At 43.6% G+C, this 26,595-nt stretch overlaps 1 protein-coding gene across 8 annotated transcripts in view; it reads right to left on the reverse strand.

Annotated features, from left to right (window-relative positions):
- The window catches only part of LOC122395825 (disks large homolog 4), a 292,810-nt gene that overhangs the window by 86,175 nt on the left and 180,040 nt on the right, over positions 1-26,595 (reverse strand). For 7 of the 8 annotated variants that reach the window (XM_043393714.1, XM_043393711.1, XM_043393716.1 and 4 more), the window contains exons 7-9: positions 6,711-6,986; positions 3,934-4,146; positions 1,318-1,480 (exon numbers count right to left, since the gene is read on the reverse strand). In XM_043393714.1, coding sequence (XP_043249649.1) covers positions 1,318-1,480; positions 3,934-4,146; positions 6,711-6,986 — 652 coding nt within the window. The remainder of the gene's footprint in view (positions 1-1,317; positions 1,481-3,933; positions 4,147-6,710; positions 6,987-26,595) is intronic. The other variant, XM_043393710.1, reaches the window with a different exon arrangement.

Consider the following 26,595-nt stretch of genomic DNA (forward strand, 5'->3'; position numbering starts at 1 on the left):
GAAAATAAGCAATTTGGTTACTTTTATGCGCGGTCGACAGACATTACAGTTCTTAACATATAAAATACCATTGTATGGCGTTTTTATGGTTTCATTTTATAATGGAAATCGTAATTTTTATCGAACAAATAACGAAATAAGAACTTTCAATTATTTTAATAATTCAATTATTTTAATTTAAAAACTCGACGTTAATTCTCGATAAAACTTTACATTCGAGCACCGTGTATTTGTGTCTCGAGACCTTGTTGGATTTCCCAGGGGAATCAGCGTCGTGGGTAACGATGAATTTAATTTAAAATCTAAACAAATTTATTTAAGAAAATTGAAACGCCCCAAAGACACACATCCATCCGCAATTTCCGGGCGGATCAACTCTTTAAAGCGTAATTTGAACGTAGGAAGATAAAACCGGCTGGTTTACCCGGTTCCAAAGCGTTTCGCGACGATGACGACCGCCCAGCGGCGGTCGGGAAATGGGTCGCGATCCGGTCGCTGCCGAGGAACCCGGGGAAGAATTTACGAGCACGACTTTATGAGCGTGATGAATAAGTTACGCTTGATCGTCAGAGCGGACAGGAAAACGGGGAATCGTAGAGAAGTCAGTGGGATCAAAAATTCATTTCTACGTTGGGAATGGAGATCCCGTGTTTATGATCACTGTGGGAGACGCGGGAATTGAAAGAATTACGGCGCAGTTAAACTTGGACGGAATGTTCACCGGACGAGCAATTGATCGACCATGCAACATCAAATAACGCGTGTTTCCACGATACTCGCGACCAACGAAATAAAATTTTACAATTATCAAATTCGAGTCGACGATTCGATGATGTGCTTCTCAAATATTTCACTCTGTTCTTGTTATTATAATGTAAAATTTACGTGGAACATTTAAAATATATTTTTAAATTATGAATAGAATTCGAATCTTAAAAGAAGGATAGAAAAATGTTTCGAGGGACCCCTCGATGATCGAATCGGAGTAGAATCGCGTTGGTCGCGGTGCATATTTAATTTCCGCGACAGCGAGACCGCTAAACGATGAAACAGCGAAATCCCAAAGCGCGAGACGGTTCCGTTTCGAATTTCAAAGCTGGAGCAGAAAAGAGTTCCCTCCGGCGTCCAGCGTCACGAACAAAAGTAACGCCACGACGGTTTTCCGCGGCGCGTGAAATATTTATCGTTCCGGAAGGCGGCGTCATGAAAATTCGAGAAGAAAAGATCGTGAAAACGTCCCCGAAACGACGAGGGGGAAAAGTCGCGGGTACACGAGAGCGAATAATGTATGTGAATAGAAAAAGGACAGTGGCTTACGTGGTTGGGGCGAGAGTGAATTGTCCGAGGCCATCGGGGGTGGTGGCGGGGGCACGATTCCGGTTTCCGGTTTCGCCACCAGAAGAACCACGCGGTCCTGGGTGGCCTTCAGCGTCGCCACGGCTTCTTCGTGCGTTACGTTTTCGAGGTTTTTGTCGCCCTGCTGGAATTAAAGGGATCCTCTTTTTTATCTTTGATTTGCACCATCCAAACACCACGTGACAAAGGAGCGTTTTTTTCATTCCTGCTATACATGCAAATTTCGATGGTTCAAAGAGCAATCCAAGGAGTAACTCTAATTCGATAAATAAACAAGAATTAAATATTCAACTAAATTTTACTTTTATCTTAAATTTGAATTTAAAAAATCCCTGGACATTCAGAGTTCAACTTTCCTAGTAAATACACCATCGTTGGTCCATTGCTCGTGTCTCGTTAAAATCGGATCAACGAAACACAGTTAATTACACGGAGGATTTCGAGCCCGTCTGGATCGCTTCTATCATCGTTCTTCCTTCGCGTAAAGTATTTCTCTTCATTCATATCACTGTTCATTCATCTTAATTTCTTAACCTTATTCCCTTTCAGCGCGGTCCCGACTCCGGCGCTTTATTTTTCGCCGAGGAAAGGCGTGAAAAAAGGTAGGAAAGAAAAGTTCGCTAGGAAAATGTAAACCGGTCACGAGTATCGATCAAGATTTACCGGGGGCTCGGTAATTGATTTCTTCCGTTCAATTTCCACTATCAATCATCTTCTATCCTTTGCCTCTCTCGTAGACCACTCCGAGATGGATTGCTGAATAAATATTGCGAGACTACGCGTTTCAAGTTTGTCTGTCGCTCTTATTACTCCAAACATTTATATTCGAACGTGAGAAGCGTACGCCATACGGGCGTGCGATGCATCTTACTTGCGAAAAGAAACCTTTTTCCGCGAAATTGAACCTCTGTTTCACCGATGAATGAAATATGAATTTATAGTTTAGCTTCGAGGATCAGAAATTAATATTAATTCTAAATTTCTACGACGATATGTTCTTCGTATAATACGACGAAGATTGATCGCAGAGAAAACTAAAATTTTAATTGACGGTGGATTTTTGGGTCGCGATAAACAAGAGGATGAATATCCTCCGCAGCTGTACAAACAACGAGAATAAATCTTCCGGTGCGCTGTATTTCAGTTTTTTTTTCTACTTTTTTCCTTCCCCTCCCGGTTCACAGTTATTCGTCCAACGATGCGCAGGCCGCGCGTGAAAAACGAAGCGCAGCCCCGAAGAGGGGACCCAGCACCGTGTCTCGCGTGTATGGTAATTATCCAACGTAGACCGACACCTCGAAAAAAAAAGCTCAACATCGAGGAAATTTCCGGGCGTCATAAACAACTGACGAACTTCCTGCACCGTTCGTTGTTCTCAAGTACACGCCGACACGCAATAGCGCGGAAAGTTAAATCGACTTGCGATCTGCCGCCTAGAGCGACCCCCCGGAAACTTTTAAACAAATCGTTCGACCCGAAACGTCCAAAGAACCCCCATCGATCGCGACATCCGAACGCCAATTTATTGCAGCTTCTGTCAATTGTTTAATAAAACCGAATCGTTCCAACGCGTTGAAACTTAAGATTTTTTTTTTATTTTATCGTTGAAATAAATTGATTTGATTTGTGACTCGTTGCAGCAAAAATTCATTTCTGGGATAAAGTATCACGCGAATTTTTGAAACTTTCAAGTCATCGCGACGAGACTTCCGAGTCACGGTGTTCGCGCGTTTTAAATCGTGGCTGCCGCGGGTTATAAATCAACAGGGTCGATGCACCCGAGTTTTAATCGCGACTTTTTTCGGTTCCGTGTCTCAGGAGAGGACGGGCGAGAAGAAAAGGGCGACCGACGAGGCGAAAAATCACGGGAGCTTGCGAAACGACGAGGCTCGCACCTGCAACCACAGCAACGAGCCGTAACATCGCTGACGGAAGAGCTATCAATTACTCGTCGCCATCAAAAACCACTCTCAACTATTTCTCGCGTCCCCCGACTGCACGGATCCAGGATTTTTCGAAATACACGACGAAGATCATAATTTTTGCGATTCACGAAAATTTTATGAGTTTCGTTGTTCGTTGTTGAGAAGATCCATCAGTTTAGCTCATCAATTTAACCGTATCGAATGCTCCATTTACGGAGACCAAGAGTGCCCTAATCGCGACCACATGCGTACGGGCTGTCGTTTTTTTCCACCGGATGAAAAATGAATCTGTTCCTCGCGCGGAGTCTGCTCTGCATGAGAACTCGCCTAATCAAGAACGCGCATCTCTTAGACGTACGTTCATAAAAATCGAGAATCATCAATCACCGCGAGGAAATCTAGAAATCGCTAAACTCGATCTTCCGAGTACGGTTTCGGTCGAGTTCTATTTCCTATCGAGAAGTACTGGAAACTGACTCCATCTTGGGTGTTTAAAAAAAAGATGGAAAATAATTGATGGGGCAGTTAAAATAATTCTTTTACGGTATTTGAAATAGTGGAATTATGGTTCGACGGTAATTTATGGCGACGATAGAAGCGACGCGGGGGGATAAAATCAGGTCGGACGGAATATAATTTTGCTTCAACTCACCAGAGCATTTCTGACGGCTACCAATTTGTCTCCAACTACAAGACGGCCGTCCACTTGCGCGGCGCCGCCCTCCATAATTTTCGTCACGTAGATTCCATTGTCACCGGGTATATGCTGATTGCCAATACCACCGGCGATACTGAAACCGAGGCCCTTGTTACCCTTAATTAGCTCGATTTCGATCAGCTGCGTGCATCTCCGTCGGCGTACGTACTGAAAATTAATGAAGAAACGTTCTTAGACGTAAAAAATATAAAATTATATTTTCATGGCAAAAATTTTTGATCGAAGAACTAAATAAAACGGAACAGAAAACCAAATCGAAAGCTCGAAAATTAAACACGATGTTTCGAACGACCAATATCTATACATTTTATAAATTATTGAACACAATAGCTTTCAATCGTGCAAATTAATCGGGAGCCGATCATTTCATAATTAGATGATCAACGAAGTCGAGCACTTTCTGAAATTAAATGGAAAATTGCGATTCGCCACTTCGCCCACGCTCGACCGAATCGAATTTAAGTGGACAGAATTTACGTTTTCATGGGGGTAGTTTCGTATCCCGGAATAAATCGCACCCTCTCACGGTCGACGCGATGGGGCTCTCGTGCGCGTGGCGCAACAATGAATCCACCTAATTAAATGTCGATCCAAAGGCCAACGTAGAAGATACCCCACTTCTCTCCTCGAGTATTTCGTCTCGTTCGCTCGAGTGATTTACAAGCTGGATCCACCCTCGAGATCGTAGCTTTTCCCAGCCACCGGTAAAGTAATACTCGTTTCGAATTTTTGCTCGTCGTTCGTTCGATAAAATTTTGTCAATCTTCGAGAAGTATACCGAAATAAATTTAATCAAAGCCGTTCTCCGACCGCTAATCACTTGGTAAGTTTCGAGCAACGAGTCCTCGAGGGCCCCCCCCATGCTTCGAAGATATTGCGACCAGCCTGGGTACGCGGCGAAATAATAATATCCGGCTCGTAAACGGTTTTACGCTTGCCTCGTCCATGTTTTCTAGCCACTCGAAAAAGGTTAATAACGCAACGGCTGACACGAACACGACCGGAGGGTATATCAAAAAATCCCACCGCCTTCGGAACACAATATTTTCAGTTTGAAACGACCGCGTTAAACATCGAGCCACATCGCGTGCACTCGAAAATTTATTCGGGTCGCGTTTCGCGCAAGTTGCCCGAAGCGTTCGCGAACTGAACTCGTCTATTCAAATGCTAACTCCGCCGCGCCGTGGCGAGGCATTTTAAATCTATCGCGAGCACCTCGTGACGCCATTACGGTATTAATATCTTCGCGCGGTGGAAATCACATATAAAAAAAAATCTCATTTTCCAACCGTTTAATCAATTAAAAATTTTTACGTTTGGCTCCGCATAATTTGTTGGAAAAATTATGGACACGAATCTTCTATTTTCTCTTCAAGAATTGGGAATTTTTTATTTATTTTAGCGTCGGTTGTTGCGTTATGAGGTATCGTCGTAGCTAAAGAAACTCGAACGACGGGCATTATTTCGCGAAGAAGAGCTGAAATCTCGGTTTCCCGCAAGATATACAGCTCCCAAGCATTGTCGTCGTTGGCGATTATCTCGTGTCGGGCCAGCAGATAATAATTGCACCGTCTGAAACGGATTCTTACCAGCTGAGTCAGTCCCCGCCGTTCGAAAATACGTTTTAAATCTCGCGCCCGTTTATTTGTTCTTCTCAACGAGATTATACGACTTCGTCGGATCGAATATCTTTTTGCTGGATGAAAGCAAGTAGGAGAATTTACCGAGCGGGTCTCCTTCTTGCGATTATTACGAACAGAAACTCTTTTTAATAGTATCGCGATTGTGAAACGGAAAAGAAAATTTCTTCTATCGTCTGTGATCTTAAGCTACAGATTCGTGAAAGTATACGTCGATTTTTTAAATTCTATAGACCAAGGATAATTATTAAAATTATGAAAGCAATTAGATTTGTTCGTCGAATATTCTGTTCGTAGATGAGCAGAAAAATTCAGAATGGAGCAAGTTGAGGTTGCATTAGCCCGTAAAGTACATCCTAACGTCGTCGGAGAAATCCCAATGAGACAATCGCTCAGGCGACGTCGGTCGTAAGTCGTTAGGGTTGCGGGCACAGTTTCTGAAGAGTAGTTTGTTACGCGTTCCCGGAATGTGGGTTAATTTAATTTCCCGAGAGAAAGGTGGTCGATTTTGGCAGACGCAAAGTTCAAAAATAAATTTGAAATTCATCGGAGATAAAAAATATCAATATCTCGGATACAATTGATCATCCCTTAGTGCCCACTGTATCAAATATAATGGTAATACTTTTAAACGTAATCTACCAAGTTTATAATATTCCATTAGATCAACACAGAAGAATTTTTCAGAAAAATTATGTACTTTTGATTCGATTTGTTGCGGTGATTCTGACCACCGAATTATAGCTTGCACTATTTAGGCAAGTACTTAATTATTTCACACGTATCTGGCGGAAATGTGTCCAAATAATACTGACATATAACTGATAATATATAGGGTGGAATACTCTATTTACTCGTTCATCATAATTTTCACCGGGATAATTCCTACCCGTCCATTTGTCTTCTTTCAAATTTAACATAACATTTTTTACCTTCGGGGTGGCTTATCAACCGGATAAATAAAAGCTAACTAATCGATTATTTGTTTATCCACTTTGACTTTCGATTCAAGAGAGATCAAATTGAAAAATTGATAATTAAAAATATGAAAATGAGATATTAAAAACTTACTAGTTTGACGGTGTTGCCTGCTCGTTTGAGGGCGTCGACGGCTGCTGCATGGGGTACGTCGACAACGGACACATCGTTCACCTGAAGTATCGTATCGTTGACGCGGAGACGGCCGTCCGCGGACGCAGCTCCGCCAGGTATAAGTTTCGTGATGTAAATGGCAGTGTCGGTGCCGAAATGAGGATTATCCGTACCCCCGGCGATGCTGAACCCAAGCCCCGCCCCACCCCTCTCGAGGACGATCTCCTCGTATTCCCAATCATCGTCACCGTTTACCTGAAACAGCCACGAATGTTCGCGTTAAATTCCAGCCACGCGTCAGCCTTTTTTTTCATTAACGCGCGTGCAACTTCGTTCCAATTAGTTTAAATATCGTACCACGACGCGGTAATACGATTTAATTCCCGCGCATCGGAACACGGTTCAGAAATGATCAAAGCCTACAAAGGCTAAGCTACTTAAAGAGTGCAAGTCGTGTTTGCATAAGTACGGTACTTAGTAACTGCGTCAACGGGTTTGAGAATTGTATAGAATTACCCTGGGCGCAGCGTTCGTAAACTACCTGACCAAAGATTATTAACATAATCGTATTACTGGAAATATTCCAAGTACCAGCCGTGCAATTTAGAAATTGCAACGATGCGATGATTTTAATATCTTCTATCTGTTCCACGGTGATTTTAGGTCCAAGTGAAACGTACAAAAATTAACAAGGATGAAAAAAAATGAAAGGATCTCGCAAACCAGAGCGAATAATGCGCGGCTCGGTGCAACAGAAAGCACAGATTACACTGGCAACCCGGTACGGGTCAGTTCCTAATTACATAAGGGACTAGGTGTCCCGCAGAGCGAAGGAGTTAACTGGTTAATTGATTTTGAGACCCGCAGAGGAGTAGATTAGGTCGCGGGGAAGCTTGGGATCGATGTCGGTTATGGTAGTTATCGCGGCTGGCGTCGTGCAACGATGCAAAATTTTGTGAAAAAACACTCGTCGTTTCTGCACCCCCTTTGAATTCAAAGCTACCATCCCTGGGGGGATTGCAGCTTCTCTGATGGGGGGGAATAACCCCCATGCCTCGGGGGATGGGATTTAAGGGGTGTTTCGAAACGCGTCTCGCGTTTGGTATCGCGATGACCCCGTGCGCGCAATCACGCGCGTCCACGACAGATTTGACACACGCGGCAACATCAGCGCATATTGCCTGCGGAATCGCGAATTAATCGTCCCGAATTACCATTCTATGGACCCCAGCAAGGACAGATGGAACGCTGTAAGGGTCGTAGCTGGAGGTCCCTGTTACGCTGCTAACGGCCCCCCGATGCAGGCGCGACGTTGACATTACGATGCAATTATGGCGGGCAACTGGTCGGTCGGTTAATCGACGATTAGCGACTGCACCACGGTGAATGGAATCGTTCATTAATCAGGCTACGTTTCCGCCCCGAGAAGAACCGGTTCGCGCGCGAGAGAGATCGTTTGGTCATCCGGGAAGAGCGAAATATAGCCACGAAACCATCCATCGTTGACACAAATGGTGCTAGCAATAGTTACTCGATGGACTAACCAGTTTCTACGTTAATTAATTCTAGTCTTTGATATTAATGGTATCGGAAGATTAAGAAATTGGTATTTTTTAAAATTGTTCCTTTCCTATCGTAATAAATTTATTTCCATAGCGAAAGACAATTGATATTTGCCAGATAGCGTTCTTTCCAAGAGCACACTTGTAGTAAAATTGTTGGCAAGTTGTAAAGTTGAACACGATAGCCGCGAGGACAGCTGTTATCGTGGTTTCTACCGAGTTAAGACGCAAGAATCGTGATAACGATAAATTTTCCTGTATACGTAATATTCTGCTAAAAACGTGACCCCGTGATACGAAGAAAACTACACCGTGGTTTCTGAGATAAAGTAAACGAATTGTGTTTCATGGTCGGTGATGACCGATGAAACGTCAATTATTATGATATGTAATCGCGTATCAATGTATAGATATTCCAATGGCGTCGATAAACGTAACGATGGAATTTCGATAGTTGCTGGAAAACGGGGCTAAACAAGTATGGAGATTTGCGCAATTATCGGAATAACCCATCCATTAAAAGCCCCGGTTACACAATATATCCCTATCTACAGTACATAGATTGACCTCTCGTGTAATAGTTGGTCTCTTAATCTGCTTTCGTGTCGAACGAAAGACACGACACTTGTTGCTGGATTATTCCTTCCATTGGTCGACACGTTGTAACAGACGGGCAATGGAAACATCGAGATTTTAGATTGTATATTTGGAAAACCTGTCGACGAGTTGTTCTCGATATAAAAAAATATTATCAAGTCTCCTCTGCTTATTTTCTTTGAATCATTTCGCTTTCTGGATACGTATCTCTGTTGCATAATTTTTCTAAGACGGTTTTACAGACATTACACGACGTCTAAACGGTTCGCGGCTAAAAATAAAACGAAAATTACGTACGGACGTAAAAACTATAAACGATTCATTAAAAAGTTACTCCGACGATAGAGCGAGCTCTCTACGCGCGCATAAATCAGAAACGAAGTCCACGTATTCTTCATCTGAAAATACTTCTGGCAATTTTGAAGATCGCGAGCAGTTTATTCGCCAGCCAAAATGTAACTGAAAGTAAACTGTTACCAAAGTGTACAATTCGCGATCGCATCGGATCGTTTCGAAACAGTAAATATAGCTTTCATCGAGAGATAATATAAACATCGTTGTCCTGTATCTCGTCGAGCAATGAGAATGAGACTGTTACCGTTTCAATCTATGATTAAAAATTTAGCTCGAGCAATTATGGACGTTTCCACGATAATATTTCACTTAATATTTCGACGACTTTTGACGAATAAATTTGATAGAGAAATTATTAAACTTCCTATTATTCGTAAGATTCCTCGAAAATTGTGTACACATGGATCAATGACCGATCCAAGGAGCATAATGTAAGACGATTTACCATTTTATGCGGCCCGTTAACCATGGTGGCTGTCATCGTGCGTGCTGTCCCGACGTCGTTAACAACATTTTAAATCGTCGATAACGACATTAACGGCGCCTCCGGCCGACAGATCCAAGCGAGAGTCGTATAATTCAAACTCTTCGTTCACATTCACCGAGTTCACTTGCACCGGCGTCCATCGAATATCGAGATCACATTTGAAGACGCCGGGGTGCCATTATATTTATCGCGCTAATGCACCCACCGCGCGGCAAAAATTTCGTTCGCCAATGGATCGACGCACTGCCTCGAAAGATGCTCGAATCTTAAAACCAACGAATCGCTATACCATTCGTCCAAGTTGAATCCCATTAAAATTCTTTTCAATTATATTTTTCCACGATTTTGTAATGTTTCTTATATATCGGAAGATTGGCGAGGTTCAACAGATGGAAACGAGTCCGAACACAACCTCGAGTTCGAACTATTTTTAATTCCCCGGTGTTTGGCGCGCTCCGATCATTGTCGCGCGAGTAACATTTGCATTTGGATCTATTTTCGCGATGAAACATTTAACATTCGTCGCTGGACTCATCTCGTCGAACGGTAGGTCGAAACCTTTAAAAAATCACCAACGACCGCGAGCATCTTTCGAGGCAACGTTCCGCGCGCGAGAAAAATATCAGCTTTTTCGTCGTCCCGTGAAAGTAACGCAGAAATCACGTGGATTATTTACGACGCGGCCCGGTAACGTACTATCAAGTGTATAATCAGTATCGGGGCGTTGCGTAACGCCGCGGAAAATTCACGCTGAGGACGGAGATTAATACGCCGCTGACGTTTGCATAAATTTATGCGGCTACCTTGCGCGAAACGCGGTAAAGGTCGAGGGTACCCCTCGCGTCCGAAAATTCTCAAACTTCCTCACCGTTACGACCACGGTATACCCCGTGACACACAGCACTCGCGATTTATTCGAACGAAACGATATTAATTTCTGTCCTCGACGGGAAACTGGCGGAAGAGGCGTACGTCGCGGGAATCCGGCTTCCGCGTCGAGCGGACACGGCACCGTCAGCCTTCCTCGAAGGCTGGAAATCGCGAAACTGCGACAGTCCTGTCACGACGAGCAAGAAGTAACGTTATCCGGTCGCGTTCTCGTTTCCCGCGGAGCGTCACACGCTCGAAACTGGCGGACGTTTCGACCGCGACTCTCGGCTGTGCTCGCTCGCTCGCGCGGCGGCAGTCATCGCTATTATAATATTAGACCAGTGGCCGACTATTTCCAACCGACTGTGAAAATATACCAGCGGCACGCGTACTGCACGGCGAATATACGAGTACTGAAATAAGCCCGTCCGTGGTCAGTCACACGGCTCGAACACCGAGACCCGCGGATTTATGGTCCCCCGTCGATGACACGTTCTCCTCGCTTCTTTTATTTCCACATCATACGATACGAAGGTTTCTTTCAAACGGATGCTGCCGTCGAACCATTTCGAATCGTTCTTTTCACAGACGACATTGAAATTAATATTGTATCGTACGTTTCAAGTATTACGAGGTAGCTATGGTTAGTTTCGAAAAGACGAGACTGGACAGCCACCGCAGAATGAAGATGCATTTTATTTCCCCGTTAATGGGATCGATATTTCGATTGGCGTGCACCCGGTGTTTACCGTCGAAGATTTCCCCAATTTCCATAAGCTTGGGATTAATTCGGGCACCCGACGACCGCCAGTAATTCCGTTAGCAGAATTCGCGGAAGTTCGAGGGATGGGTATCCACGTGTGCTGCATGGATGTGGCGTTAAAGACCAACACGGTGGTCCCGGAATCTTGGCTCGGGAAACTCCGACGGGCCGAGTCCGTGCCGTTCGTGTTTCGAATTAACATCGCGACTCGGAACTGTCGGCTATATTCGTTGGCCTTTGTAGGAACGCGGCTCCCAACCGCGGGTAAAGATAGCCACGTTTCGTGGCAAATAGTCGTGATTTCGGGCCGCGGCGACCTTGAAAGTAATTACCCTCCCCACCCGGACGATTTAATTTAGATTAATTCGACGCCATCGACGACCGAACTTTCGTTATTTTTCTCTGTAATCATCGAACATCGATACGACAAATAAAATACTTAATGCTAAAATTTCATTATTTCCTACCTAAAAGCAAGTTTGGCCGCGCTTTTCACTTTGTACACATTGAATTTTTAAGCAGATAACTTCAGCTTCCGTAGCTGAATATTACGAAAGTTATTCCAACAAGTAAAAACCCGTGGGTCGACCTTTTCGTACCTTCTAAGGGGTTAAAAGCCGCTCAGAGTGCACGATCCACTCGTTATATGTTCTTAATGCACCGTACGAATATTTCATAACAAGAAACTCACGGTATCATAAATGTACGCGGAGTTTTTAAAATAATAAAAAAACGTGGAACAATTTCAAGCACAGCTGCGAGTCGTTCGGTTAGGGATTCAATTTACCATGATTTCTGGCGACCATTGTAGCGGATGATAAAATTTTTGCCCTTTGGTTTCCTAAGTTTATAGTCACCTTTCGTTCGAGTTTCGTCTCGTCGGCGCGAACTCGAAGCGATTCAACGCAGCCACCGGTTTAACGACGAATGGAATTACCGGGTGTATCCGACAGGAATGCCTGGTCCTCGCCCTCGTACCCATAAATAGCAGATTCTCCTAAAAAGGGGTTGCAGACTGGCAGGCGCGTTATTAAGGCCGAGATGACGCGCTAAAGTCTCGTCGCGTCGACCCGTTTAAGCTATGCTACGCTTCCAGACCCAAGAATCTTTTAATATCTTAATAACATAATCGTTTCCTTCGCAATTCGGAGGCAGAACGCTTTAATAAATCATTTCCATTTCGAAATTAACTCGAACGCAAGTGAAGCTTCATCCGGGAATCAATTTTTTCTAAGAGTTATCGTTTCCAATGTCTTTTGGTGTACAGACATCGCAACAAAGGGTAAGCCGCCCTTAATTCGGAGAAATTAATTATTCACCGATACCCCGCGAATGGTATCTCCGATTATTATAGCATGAAGAACGCGGAAGGCTCCGGATACCAAGGAGGAATATTAATTTCGCGCGTCATAATAAATTCAGGGCGACGAGAAATTTGCTTTTAAACTTAATACTTCCTCCACGCTGGGTTGGGCAAGCCGAGCATATATATTACATCCTAAAGTAACGCAAGTAACGTAAGTGCGCGCGTAAGGTGCGTGCAAAAGGCGAGAAACCGAGTCGCGTTAAACGGAATTAACGCGAGAGGTAACTCGAGACGCGTAGCCATCTTTTGTCTTGGGAAATTAACACGGAAAGAATCGTTTTCTGGTGTTCCGGCATCCCCAAAACCGGGGACGACGAATAACGAATGAATAATGTGTTGCAACAGTTATCAAACTTGCAACCCTCTTTAAAAATTATTCAGATACGACTTTGTTCGTAAAATATAATTTCAGGCTGTAAATCGAACCGATAACGGAACAGAAATTTATTCGTTCGGATAAGAATTCTCGTGAATGTCTCCACACACAAAAAGAATTAGAAAACACGGACCGTTTTATTGCTCGACTCTGAATTTCTGGGGGGGTTGCTCTTATATTTTAATTAAAACGTTCATTGTTCAAAACAATTCCGCCGTCGAAAGTTTCGCGAAGCCAGAGAATTTTTTAATCTTGCGTGAGTCGAGGCTTCTTTCCATCCGAATTATATTATTCACGGTGGAACGAAACTTTCGACCGTAACTCTGGTGTCGGCGATGGTAAAATTATTATCGTAAACTGTTGCTCTGCCATGTATCGAAACGTATCGATAATGGGATTATATCGGACTTGGTAACGCGCGGTCGTGTGTCATCGGAGACGGGATTGCGGAGGGTTTAAACGAAACACGATCGACGGAAAGTGCGTCAGAAATAGCAGTGGGAAGGCATTGAATGGACGCTGGGAACGAGCGTCCGTGATTTGCGACGCGTGTAAATGGAACGTACCGCCGTCGCGGTCACGTGCCCGGTGACACAACAATTGTTGCATCAACATTAAACATCTGCTGACCGTAGATTTGTGCCACGCATCTCCATGAAGCAATGGAGTATCGCCCCTGCACTTGACACCCGGCGAGAGACTCGAGATCAAGTGGTTCAAGTGGTTATGGCCCATGAATCGCATTCCTCGGATAATCGTCTTCGATGTTTGCGCGGCTCATGCCTCCAATCGTCCACGATAACGACCAGCAGCTACAACTTTTCCCGCACTCCCTCAAATCAAACGTACCTTCTTTCCTTTTCGTTTCAAAATAATTTAAATTATGAGATCTTACAACACCCGATAAATTGTTTTGACGCGACCCTCATAGTTTCACCAGCGTTTTGCCTGAGATCGTGAAACCAGAATCATGCATTTTCATTGTTCCTGGTTATGGTAGAGTAATAAGCTATCATTCAGCACACATTCAGTTGGACAAATTTTACTTCGGCTACAACTCAAGAACATGCGGTTCATTACCATGGGCGCAGAATCAGACTGATCGTATTCACGACTAACACCAATTACAGATTCATTCGGAAACTTTCGTTCGTGTTTCATTTGTAAATTAGAATCTATTAAGGGTCTGCGAGCAAGTAAATTATTTGGGAGTGATCGTATCGCGTAGGATGAAATCACATGGTTCGGCGATTAGTATGCGTTATAGAGGACCTTGGTGTGCGTGGAATTTAGGAAAGCCTCGAAGATAATCTTTCCTTGTTCCCGTTTCGACTCGACGTTGCTCGTCGATAGAGTTGCGCAACGGATTTGTTATTCCCCGGATTGCGCAACGATTCCTGCAACGCGTGCAACGAGCCTGTTTGCGCGTTGCAACCTTGGTTTCTCGATTTCCACATAAGGGCCCCGTTTCTTGGCGCTCGCGTTTGTGCAACCAGGTTCACGCTGAGCTGTTCGGTGTCCCGTTGCGTTCGTCGCGCGGCCGGAAACGGGTATGCAGAGCGTATCGTCGCGGTGCATCTTCCAGCACTCGGACAGCCTACGCCACTGTGCGTGGTTGCAAATTATATTCCTTTCGATTATAGACCGATTCGTAAACGCAAGGATAATTTGGAATACTAGCAATTGTAACTAAGTCATTTTTAGCTGTGTTCACCAAAAATGGTACTTGAAAATGTTTGATTCGTTTATTCTAAGAAGCTTTTGAGTTCGCGAGCTCAGAAAGATACACAAACCTGGATCTATCTTTCCTGTAGTATGGAACGGTAAATCAATATTGCCAAAATTGACGAAGATACAGAAGACTGATACGCTCGACTGAAATACGGGCGTTCCATCTGCTCGAACGATCCTGATATACAGAGTGATAAAAAAAGGGTCCAGGACTTTAGAGGCTTAGAGCGCTCGCAGGGAGGAGTAAAAAGCACTGGATCAACGTAAGTCCTAAAGTCAAACCTTTCGTTGTAAAATCTACTTTTACACCAGCAACTGTTCGATTACATTTAAAAGCCCTTAATCCCCCCGCCTAGTCCGAGAGATCTGTTTCGTCAATGATTTTAAATAAAATTCGCTGTAAACTCGGGGTCTCCCCTACTCCTGCGCTCGTTAATAACGAGGATTTATCAGAAACGCCATTACCATGAATGGTCAGGTAAAATCCATCGTGGAATTATTGAATTAAAAGAGATTTCCCTGGGTCGTATTAAGAGATCGATTTTTCGAACCAATTTTTTCACCGAACAGCCCCCGATGGGCTCCGCCATATTTTTCAATTAATGTGAGAGTCTGCTCCAACGTTGATTCACATTAAAGTTTTTCTTTCAGCGTTTGGCGAGGTCGTCGTTTGTCGCCACCAAAATTAGCGGTTTCGAAATCCGTGGTAAAAGTTCATTTTCCCATTTCGGTCCATTAATAGCACGGTCCCGCGAAAATGTGCACGGACGTCCGGCAGCGTGCCAGACTCGTCGAAGGGAGCGGTCTTTAAGGGGGAAACCAAAGAGTTTTCGAGTCGAGCCCGCGAGATCTGCCTTGGTTTGCTCCGCGATCCAAGGCGGGAGGTAAACGAGGGGCCCCCAAGTGCAGTTCTCGAAACTCGAAACTACTGCCGGTGGCCACTCGACGAGGCGCGAGCGCATTAGGAAAATTGGAGAAACTCCAACTACGAGGCGTCGAATCGCCACTGGACTTTATGCCCCGCTGTGTGTCGTTGTTCCTCGATCCTCCCACTCCCCGGCCATACCGAAAGCTTCTATCGCCCGGCTGGCACCGACTGCGCCAACTAATTGCACCTTTATCCCAAAGAAAAACGTTGTCCAGCCGCTGTCTGTTTTTCTACCTTAATAATGGAGCCACTCGAGCTCCCCAGAAAACTTCCAACCACGTTTCTCGGATCAAAAATAATGGATTTACCGTACAATCACAATCGCAACGTAAATCCTTGATAGGGATTCGTTACACAAACGCAGCGCTCTGCTATGGAAACAACAGTAAAAGTTATAAAATGTTTATCTACAACGAATGAACACACCTGGATGGTCAAAGGAAATTAACCAACCTATTCGAATTTCTACAATTTAGACTAATGGCTGAATATAGACAGTCGATAGATGCTTCGTATGTAATTTTTGGTTCATCGATAAGAAGTAAAAATGATTTTCGACGGAGCATCGTGTTCGATCAATGAACTGCTAACGATGTATTTAGTTTGTAGTAACAAACCATACTGCTATCAGCAGGTTGGCGTGCGCTGATCGCAATCAGTCTGATGCGTTGCAGACACCCGAGCGAAATTGCAAAAAGTTTACACGCGGCTTGGCAAACGGTGAACCGTTCGCTTCTCTGCCCGTATCCCAAACAAAACGATGGACGGGCAAAGCCGCATTAATATCCTAATGGTTATTCCGGCGGATCCTTCAGGTAATCAACGAGGAATTTTTCCCTCTCGCGTAGTAGGTATTTCGCGTTAGAAAAATTAAAGGTATCCGTTGCGGGCTTCGCGCGATTACATTGCGGGCGTACCGCTCGTAAAAACGTTGCGCAAAGAATCGTAAACGTACCGGGCGTATTTTCGGTTTGTTCGCGGAAAGCGATATTAAACATCCGCGACGCGGGAAACGTTTAAATATTTTCATATTACGCGTGCATTGTATTTCAAGATATTCCAATAATTTAACGCGCGAATACGGCCGGTTACGCGCAACTCCGGAGTAATGAAAAAATTCCGGGAGAGCGTCGAAAAATCGAAAGAATTTTTAATGCCGGGAACGTCGCGAAATAAAATGAGGCGACGTTATTAATGTCGAGCCCGCGAATTAACACAAATAACGTTAACCCGGGGACCGTTTTTTTTTTTTTTTTTTTTTTTTTCACGGTGCGCTTAACGCTGAAAAAGAAAATTAAATATTCCGGCCGCGTCTCCGGCCAGCGTAACGCGATAATTTCTTTTCGTTCTTTTCGGCGCGACGTACGGCGGTTTAGGGCTGGAACGTTGGAGCGTTACACGCGCAGCCTGTCGTCGTGATCGAGTTACTCGAAATATTTCCCCGATGCTACGACGATTTAAAATAACGTTGAATTATTACACGGAATCGAAATCACGGGTACGATTTGGCCACAAGCCAGTGCCTGTGTTCATCAACCGGTCGTTATTACATGCAATGCTGGTCCCAGCAGACGAGGGGTTTTGACGATCAATTAATTCCTGATCGTATTACCCACCGGAAGGTCCAATTTCCCGGCATGGGAAAACCGCAGGACCCTGGACAAAGGGTCTGGTCACCAGATACAGACGGTAGACAAGAATCCATCAAAGGCTTACTCTTTCGATTAACGAAGCGTCGTTATTTGTAAAGCAATTCCACGCCCGTCCTAAACTCGAGATCTAAAAAACGTTGAATAAAGAAATATTTCTTTCCGGTCGATCTGCGAATCTTGAACGAGGAAAAAGAAATCAGAGTTACGTGAACGATCGAGGGTCGAGTTATTTGTTTATCTCCTCCCGGTGAGGTCTGTTTGATGTTCGAGTTCAAAAGAATTGTATAACAGCCAGTCTGGACCTTGGATAGTTCGTTAATGCACCTTGCGACGTGTACAGCTAATCTCGAATAAACGATGACGTAGCAAAGAATTCAGTCACTGATCCCGGCTGTCATCGTACGTATTCCTCGCCCCGAATTCCATTCAACGACTCTCGCAGAAAATCCAGACCGACTGAAATCACGCTTGGCTTTATTTACGCATCACCCCCACGGCTACTGGATCATGGACTCTGCTTCACGCGTGTTTCAACTATCGTTAAAATTTACGATCGTCGGAACATTGGATTCAGAGAACGCGGCGACCAATAGTAAATCTCCGGTTTAGCCGAGTTTCGCAAATTAAACACACCTGTAGACCCGGGTCGCTGCGTCGTAAACATGGCGGGGCCGTTCGAACGGATAGTTGTTTTTTTTCGGTCAAACGATCGAAAATATTTTCCCCCATAAATTGATCCTTTAAAATCCATAGAACAGGAGAAAAAATTGGATCAGTTACGGATATTCGAAGAGAAAGCTTAATTCCATTATTTGAAATTAATTCCTCGTAGAAAAATTTTACCAACCAACTCCCTTAATTCCTAGTGAATTGTTCCACCGCGGAAATTCTAAACTAAGCGTCCGTTTTCGCCTTGAAACGGCCCATCGACCCGTCCATTCAACGGTCAAGTTGAAAATTCAATTCGTCGTTGGAGCATTGTGACGGCCGTTCCGCGATACAACGAACGTCCGCAAAAAAACGCGGGGATTCGGGGATGGAAAAGAAGGAAATCCGTCGTCGGCGGGTTCGAGGCTCGAAGGGCTTTAATTAATTTAAATTAGACGAAATTTCGCGCAGCAGCCCATTGCCCGATGCATAAATAAAGATTAAGCCCGCGACGTCGCGGCGACGGTCTCTCCCGCGGATCCGGGGCTAATTTATTCATAGATCAATTAAGAAACGCGAGGAGACGGGGCAAATTAAGCGGGAAGGGGACAAAAAGTTTTTCGGCGAACGTGGCGACGTACGTAAATGGCTGAAAGCCTGAAAACGTTGGAGGGAACGGTGGCAAGAATAATAATTTTAACGCCGCCGTGCAAGCTTTAAAAACGAAGCATTCAGCCATCACTCCTGCCGCTGACAGGTTTTTACTTATTTTTCCTTGCTTTCTAACCGAGCTCACGACTCGTCTCGATATCGCGTACCCGACTTTAGCGCTAAATTACGCAGAGTTCCCTCGGTTTAATCCTTTAAAATACACGCGACTGTCGCGTATGGGTGTTTTCGATCGACTCGTTGTTAGAGACGTCCCCGATGCTCGTTAGTCGTTCGCGAATGGACGAAAGTTCGGCACAAATTGCTTCTAAGCTCGTCTCCGTAGAAAGGATTTAATTCTACCGTAGTCGCGTTTGCGCCATCGTTCAAAATTCTACGCGACGCAGCGCGCACCTGTATTGCGACGACCTAACGAGAAGCGAAAACCTGAGCACCCTTCAGCCGAAACGCAAGAAGAAGACTCGAGCGCACCGTCTCGATCGACTGACATAATTTCGCCATAATGACTTTGCCATCGACGTTCAGACTTCCTCCGTGAACTTTCGGCGCGACCTTTTGTCCCTCGAGCTGCCATCGTCCCCGTTTTAATCCCCTTTCCAAGGGAGAACCAAGAACAGGGAACAAACGGGCCACAAATAAGACACGGGAACAAAAACAAACGAGAGCCAGCGCCGCGAAAACTTTCGATCGTTTAGAATTCTGCTAATGAAAATCCGTGCTTCTAATTTGACGATTCTTTGCCGCGAGAAGCTTTTACCAGCTTTTACCGTTCCGTTTCGCAGAAAAATTCAACCAAACACATCGATGGCCGCATATTACGTGCAAAGAGAGCTTTCGAGGGCTTTGCCGCAACAAAAGCTACCAAACTGGCCATAGTTTCCTCGTAAATTCCAAAGTTAAATAGTACATTGTACCACGCCGTTTCACCTCGCTTTTGTAAAATGCAAAGTTTCTTCTACTTATCTTCTGTTCTTATTTTCGTTTGCTACCGCGAATAAAGCCGTTGAAGAAAAAAGCTGCGCGCGATAGCGATATTGGTACATTCATTAACAGTGTTTTCTTTGCGACTGCGTTTCCCTTGCACGCTGCATTAACGCGACAAAGCGAAGACCAAAAATGAAAATAAGAGAATCGCGGGCCGGTTTTGACGCCTTGAAAGGGGTAAAATTGTGCTGCAGCTTGGCGTGCTTGTTGGAAGAAAATATCTAGAACGAAAACAGAGAGGAAAATGGAAAGAAATCCGCCGGCCGTGTGTACCCCGACGATGTTACGCGATGCATGTTAATTTGGACCGTGTGTTTCTGCTTTTAACGTTTTGCAGTTTGTCGACGGTAATTTAACTGATAAACTGATCAAAGAAATAACACTTTCCGGCGATTCAAAAATGATCCGAGCACGAACGAATCGAAATCGGATTGGGTCGTTCGAAAGGGCCAGTAATTGGTATCGACGAGAAGTGAGCTCGATCTTTCCTACGTTTGTATGCTTTATTAAGGATTCAATTAAAGCTAATTGGTTCTCGATAAATTCAAAACCCCGCTGGATGTTTCCTAGAAGGCTTCCAACGACAACGAAGCGGTTCATAACGAAAATTCCGCACGATGTAAGAAATATGTTACGGTGGATTAATTACACGACGCGAAATTCTAGCCGCGTAGGACGATCCCGAACATCTTGATCGCGACACGAAATTGCGAAGAGGTGGCTTCTGGGAGATCCCTTAATATTGTCGTCGATTCGTTAACCATAATTAAACTTTGCGTCTCCCTTTTACCAGACGCGAGTATTTCTGGCAGTTGTACATCATTCCTGGCGACGCGCATAATTTCCCCGACAGACTTCCTCTTCTCGTACACAAGATACATTACTCATACGACACGCTACTAAATATTAGGTCGTTTCGTAAGTCCGCGTATTTTCCTATGCAAATTACCCGCACGAAAGTAGCACGCATAAACATAATTTTATAAATTCAAATCGCATGTAGAGTACTCGTCGATTCTGTGCTCCCGTACCCACCATTTCTCCGGTTAAAAGGAACTTTCGAGCTTTGGCCGATGATCGTTTTTAATGATTAAAAATTTATCGAGGAAACAGTTGGTGAATTTAATTCGCGAGAGTAATGCCCCTTCAAAATTTCTCGTTACTTCGGCACGGTTGTGTCGTCGTTGGATGCACCGCCAGTTACTTCCTAACTCGCAGACAGTAACGCGGGCAACTTCCTCCCCCGGTTAACGAAGTTGAACATAACCGCCAAATCACTGCTCCGGGGGAATTACGGGAGCAGAGAATTTCTTGGGAGGCACTTTGACGGGCTAATCCACGGGACGCCAGGACTTCTATCGCGCGCGATAAACTACGAAATCTGGGGGATCCGAAGTCGCCCCGAACTCGCGAGCATCTGTAATTTCATGTGCAACGTTTTGCAACGGATCCTGCCGTTACACCCCCCCCGGAGTTCCTGCGACTCGGATAATTATTTGCTAGAAGAGAATGCCATTTAATCCTTCGAAACTCCGTGTGACTTTCCAGTCAGATCCTAACGTATCTATCCAACGTCGGGTACAAAGTCGTTACCGAAAGTTTGTCCGACCCGTTTGTCCTAATTTCCGACGTTCGAGTCGCTTAACGTTCACCGAAAGTACCATTTGTTCAGGCACGAGTATTTTCTAACGACTACCTTGCACTAATTCAGCGATATTGGCGACAGACATTTTTGTATAGAAGAAAGCTTAAGAGAGAGGGTGATAATTTTATTTCGCGCGTGATAAAGTCTGATTGCGACGATCGCCATTATCGTCAATCGTTTGTTGTCTAGCGCAGCACGATAAACGAGCTGCTCGGAGATTTCGTTCACGAAAGAGGGATGCAAGCAGCGTTTGACAACCCCTTTTTCAGCGTCGAGGAACGTGGATATAGGGGCGATAGGAAGGGAGAAATCCGAAAGAAAACCAGGCGAACGTGACCGGCATAATGCAGACACGAATTCTTCTGGACCTGGGGAATCTTTAGCGATGGCACGCTGACGTGTACTACAATCTCGGAATAAATTTACAATTCCTTGCGTCGGGTTACCGTTAATATCGCCCCTGTCTTATCTCGTTTGACCATTTTCCTATTTTTACGAAACTGTTTGCCGTTCCCATGCATGCATACGAGCTTACGCGGAAGCGCGGCTTCTGAAAATTTCTCGAAAGATTTATGGAATACAACATGCACGACACAGAAACAAACGCATAACGATTTGGAAGAGGCGAGGAGCATTTATTCGATTTGTATATTGTATTAGGAGTGCACTAATCGAAATCATAAATATGGTAATATAATTAACAGTAGCATTAAATATTGTAATGAATGGCATATAATTATGTTCGGTTATAATGAATGGTATATAATTATGTTTGAATGAAACGAATGGCATATAATTATTGCCGAATTGTACCACTCTTTGTACGAATAAATGGAAATGGGTGGTTGATTGTCGTCCCAACGAACGATCTGGTTTAAGAGTTACTCTCGAGATTTCGATCGAATTAAACGTGGAATTGTTTGTCGTGCTTCAGAGTTCATTTTATGACTCTGTTCCAAATTATGCATTTTTTAAAAGAAGACAAAGAGATTGAAAATTACAAATTACGGGATTAAGGAACAACTTTTCGAACATTGTTACAATTTCTACGTATTCTTTACCAAAATACGCGTTGTTTGCATTTTTAAACATTCAAATCCACCAATCCGTTCAGAAATTTCAGGGGAATCATTTATGGTCAGAAATTATATTTTCGGTAACGAATTTTTTTCTCGAAAGTGGGTAGGATTTCGAGGGTATGTCTATTCACCAAAAGTGACTGTAATTGACCCCTGGAACCAAAAATAATTTTGTCAGAACGATTGGAAATTTTTTTTTTTCGGCGAAATTTTAGGCACCTACCCTGTCGATTTTTCTTAAAAATTCGTTTTTCATTTTTAATACATTTGTTTGACGCGCTACGGAAATTTTGTTTAATACTTTTCTGTAGGCACCCATGAGCTCTACTTCCACACTAAATTTCAATGAGATACGTTCACTATTGTAGGAGTTATGGTAGTTTGCAAATTGGACCCTTTCTATGGGGCTTTTCTAATTTTACGGGGTTAAGGAACAACTTTTCGAGTATTTTTGGAATTTCTACACATTCTTGACTAAAATACGCGTTGATTGCTTTTTGGAAAATGAAAATCCTTCGATCCGTTCAGGAGTTATGATTTTTTAAAGATATGGATGAAATTTCAGGGGAATAAATCAACGGTATGGTCAGACATGTATTTTCGGTAATGAATTTTTTTCTCGAAAGTGTGTAGGATTTCGGGGGTATGTCTATTCACAAAAAATGATTGTAATTGAACCCTGCAACCAAAAATAATTTTTACAGAACGATTTAAAATTTTTTAATTTCGTTGAATTTGTCTGCTTATTGAATTTTTTTCTCGAAACTGGGTAGGATTTCGAGGGTATGTCTATTCATCAAAAATTATTGTAATTGACCCCTGCAGCTAAAAATAATTTTTTTAGAACGATTTAAAATTTTTTAATTTCGTTGAATTTGTCCGCTTATTAAATTTTTTTTCTCGAAACTGGGTAGGATTTCGAGGGTATGTCTATTGACCAAAAATGATTGAAATTGACCCCTGAAACTAAAACTAATTTTTTTAGAACGATATAAAATTTTTTAATTTCACCGAAAAATGTCTGTCGATTTTTCTTAAGAATTCGTTTCCGAGTTGTTTGATACTATTTTGTAGGTATGAGATTGGGCCACGAAAGTCCATAAAATGTAAGGGCTTACTCTATACCTCGTCCGTGGTCTTAATAAAAATACCCCCACAGGAATGCGTTCAAACTGCATCCTTCCTGCTACTTATCTAATTGCAAGTTAAACTACTCGGGCCATCTTTCAGCCAACCGTATTTCAGCCTGTAAACAGTCGACCCACCAAATCGCCGCGTAAAAGTTACCCAATCTCCTTCTGTCAAAGCACTGCTTACACAGGGTGGGTCCGTTTAATGACTTCGTCATCGATTTTACGTCCCTGTATTCTAGAATCTAGGAAATCCGGAGGATTAACCCTTCAAACTCGTCGTACGCGGAGAGCACGGTGGAATTCACGTTGTGGCGTTTCAAGCATCCGAATCTGAACTCTCGAATCGTTTGAAAATTTCGCGGTAAACAAACACGCGCGTCGCGAGCTAATAGAAAAGAAAAATCTCGAATAATCACGCAGGATTTTTCGTAGAGTCCAAAATCTTATCGAAGATAAAATATAAGACATTGTCTTAATATCGGAGGAACAATTAAATGCTGCATATAATTACTCGATTGTGCGGCATTTCAAACATTTTCGGCCAGTAATTTCCCAACGAAAGTTTACTGCGCCGCATTCCGCGCTTTACGGGGGTGGAAATAAACCGCCCTCGCTCCCTCTGATCCCTGTTTTCTATAGAGGATCGTCGAAGTGAACGACGAGAGGTCTTCCTCTTCCGATTCAACGGGGGAGCTTCATTCCGCCATGGCACGTACCATTTACGGTTTACACCCGAGACTTTACGATCTTACTTCATGCTCGCGATCCCGAGATCCACGCGGCCATAATGGCGCGTTCCTCTTGGCCTCCGACGCTATCGGGAACGCTTACAGCAACGAGCTACTATGTTTCTTTATAGTAAATAAAAGCCACGGTTGATTAATAATTCCTTGGAAGTCCTGGCCATATTTCGCCCAAGCAAAATAAACCGAACAAACATTCGGAACATGTTCTTCTGGTTAAATTTGGTACTTTTAAAAAAACAGACAAAAGATCGTACCACCGGGTCTACGAAATGTCTCTGTAAAATTTCTCGGTGTACGTCCGCGGACAATGTCTCGAAGCGTGCATGAGATCTTGGTGGATATTCGCGGACTTTAATCGCGACACACGAGAACGGACCAACAAGACCGTTTTGGACATCGCGACGAGAAGATAAAGAAAATTGGCTCCTTCGGGACTCTCTCGACCTACCCGCTTTCCCGCGATCACCTCCAGATACAATCTCGTTCACGGTCCCCGGGGAAAATTAAAAGTTGATATCGTTAAACTTGGAACAAACGAACCCTGAAGCCCCCTCACGTAAATCAATCACGCCGTTACACTCGAGCGTGGCAAATAAAATGGAAATGAACGGTCATAGAGCAGAGCGGGGGAAGTTGCGAGGATCGTCTCATTTTTCACGGGAACAAAAATTCCACCGAGAACTTTAAAAGGCGAAGTGACGCGGAACAAAGTCTCCTTAGACTTTATCTTTCGTTCGAATGACCCGTACGTACAGGTCTTCCTAGTCTTCCGGGCGAGTCCGCGAAGATAAATTGGCCGGAATTGTTAGGTGCTTTTTAAAAGTCCGAATGACTGAGCCACAGTGGGGGAGGGGACTACGAAACGGAGCTAAACAAACTGCGTGCATTTTCACGTGCCATTTAGACTCGTTTACGCTTCGAACTATTCTCCAACGTCTCTGCACTTTTCTGGAAAAGATACCAATTCATTCGTACCAAGCCTTAACTAATAATTTTAGCGACCAAACATAAATTAAACGCTTGTTTTCAATGTGTCCCAATTATCAACCGAAATGATTAACGCTTAGACTTATCCATGCTGTTAATTAATATTCAAATGATCGATACGCATACATCTATCAATCTTCGAGCATGAAAACCAATAAATGATTTATCGCGTGCTCCCATCCAAAATCCACAAAATAGAACCACTCTGATTGGTCGAAGAATTCCTACTCGATTAGTCGAACGCGATTCGGCAGGATTAAGCGTATTAATCGAGCGAAAAACAAATTTGTCAACGTCCTCTTATCGAGTGGGAATTAATCGGAAACTGATACAACAGGCACAAGTGTTTTATTTTTCATCGTATTATACCGTCCGCAATTTACAACTATTGCAGATTTGAAATTTCTCTTGGAGTATCCGAAACCGTCAAGTAAAGTGCAACGTTCCCGGTGCATCGAGATGCAGGGATGCGCTATTTGCTAGCCAAAGTTGTTGTACTTGCGGGGAGGCAGCTATTTGCTCGTGCACATGAGGTTTAAGCTGCGGGCGGTCTAATTCTAATGCAAATATTTCCGATCGATTGGCCTACGTAATGTCTCCTATTAATCGTCAATTTCGTAATTAGATTGCGCCACGAAAACTCGAGTAACGGACGAACAGGTTCAAGCAAAACGTATTAGATACATTCGATCTTTGATTAATTATTTAGCCAGTTTAAAAGAGCACTGTGACAAAATAAATGCAAATCAAAATTGCAATAACGCGCGTCTGTCGATAGCGACTATTGTTCAACAATTTCAAACGCTAAATTTGTTATCATTATTTCACGCTACACGGCGCGGCAAGTTGTTCGTTAATAATTTGGAAACAGCTCGTGCAATCATATTTACGATAATGACTTTTATAAATACATCCGCGCGCATAAACATCGTGTCTGTTTGTTTATGCAGAGAAATCAAATTATTTTGTCGTTGTTAATTGATATTGCATGCCGCGCGATAACAGAATTGAAAATAACGATATTGTTATTAACAGTCTGAGCAAGAGGCTAGAGAGAAACGTACTATATTTATTGTTCCGATATTTTCTCTTCGGACGAGAATGTTGCGCGCGGCGACGTACATTCCAATGGACGGAAAAACGTAATTATTCGTAATACCTACGCTGTGGACTATTAATATTCATTCCGTGTGTCCTGTAACCGTAACCACGTACTCAGCGCGCAAAAATAAGAAATAACAGGCCGCGTATTAATAAAACGAGTTGCATCCGGGGAATATTACCAAC

This window comes from Colletes gigas, unplaced genomic scaffold, assembly GCF_013123115.1.
Source record: "Colletes gigas isolate AHSC1104 unplaced genomic scaffold, ASM1312311v1 Colletes_gigas_Sc00006, whole genome shotgun sequence".
Taxonomy (NCBI): domain Eukaryota; kingdom Metazoa; phylum Arthropoda; class Insecta; order Hymenoptera; family Colletidae; genus Colletes; species Colletes gigas.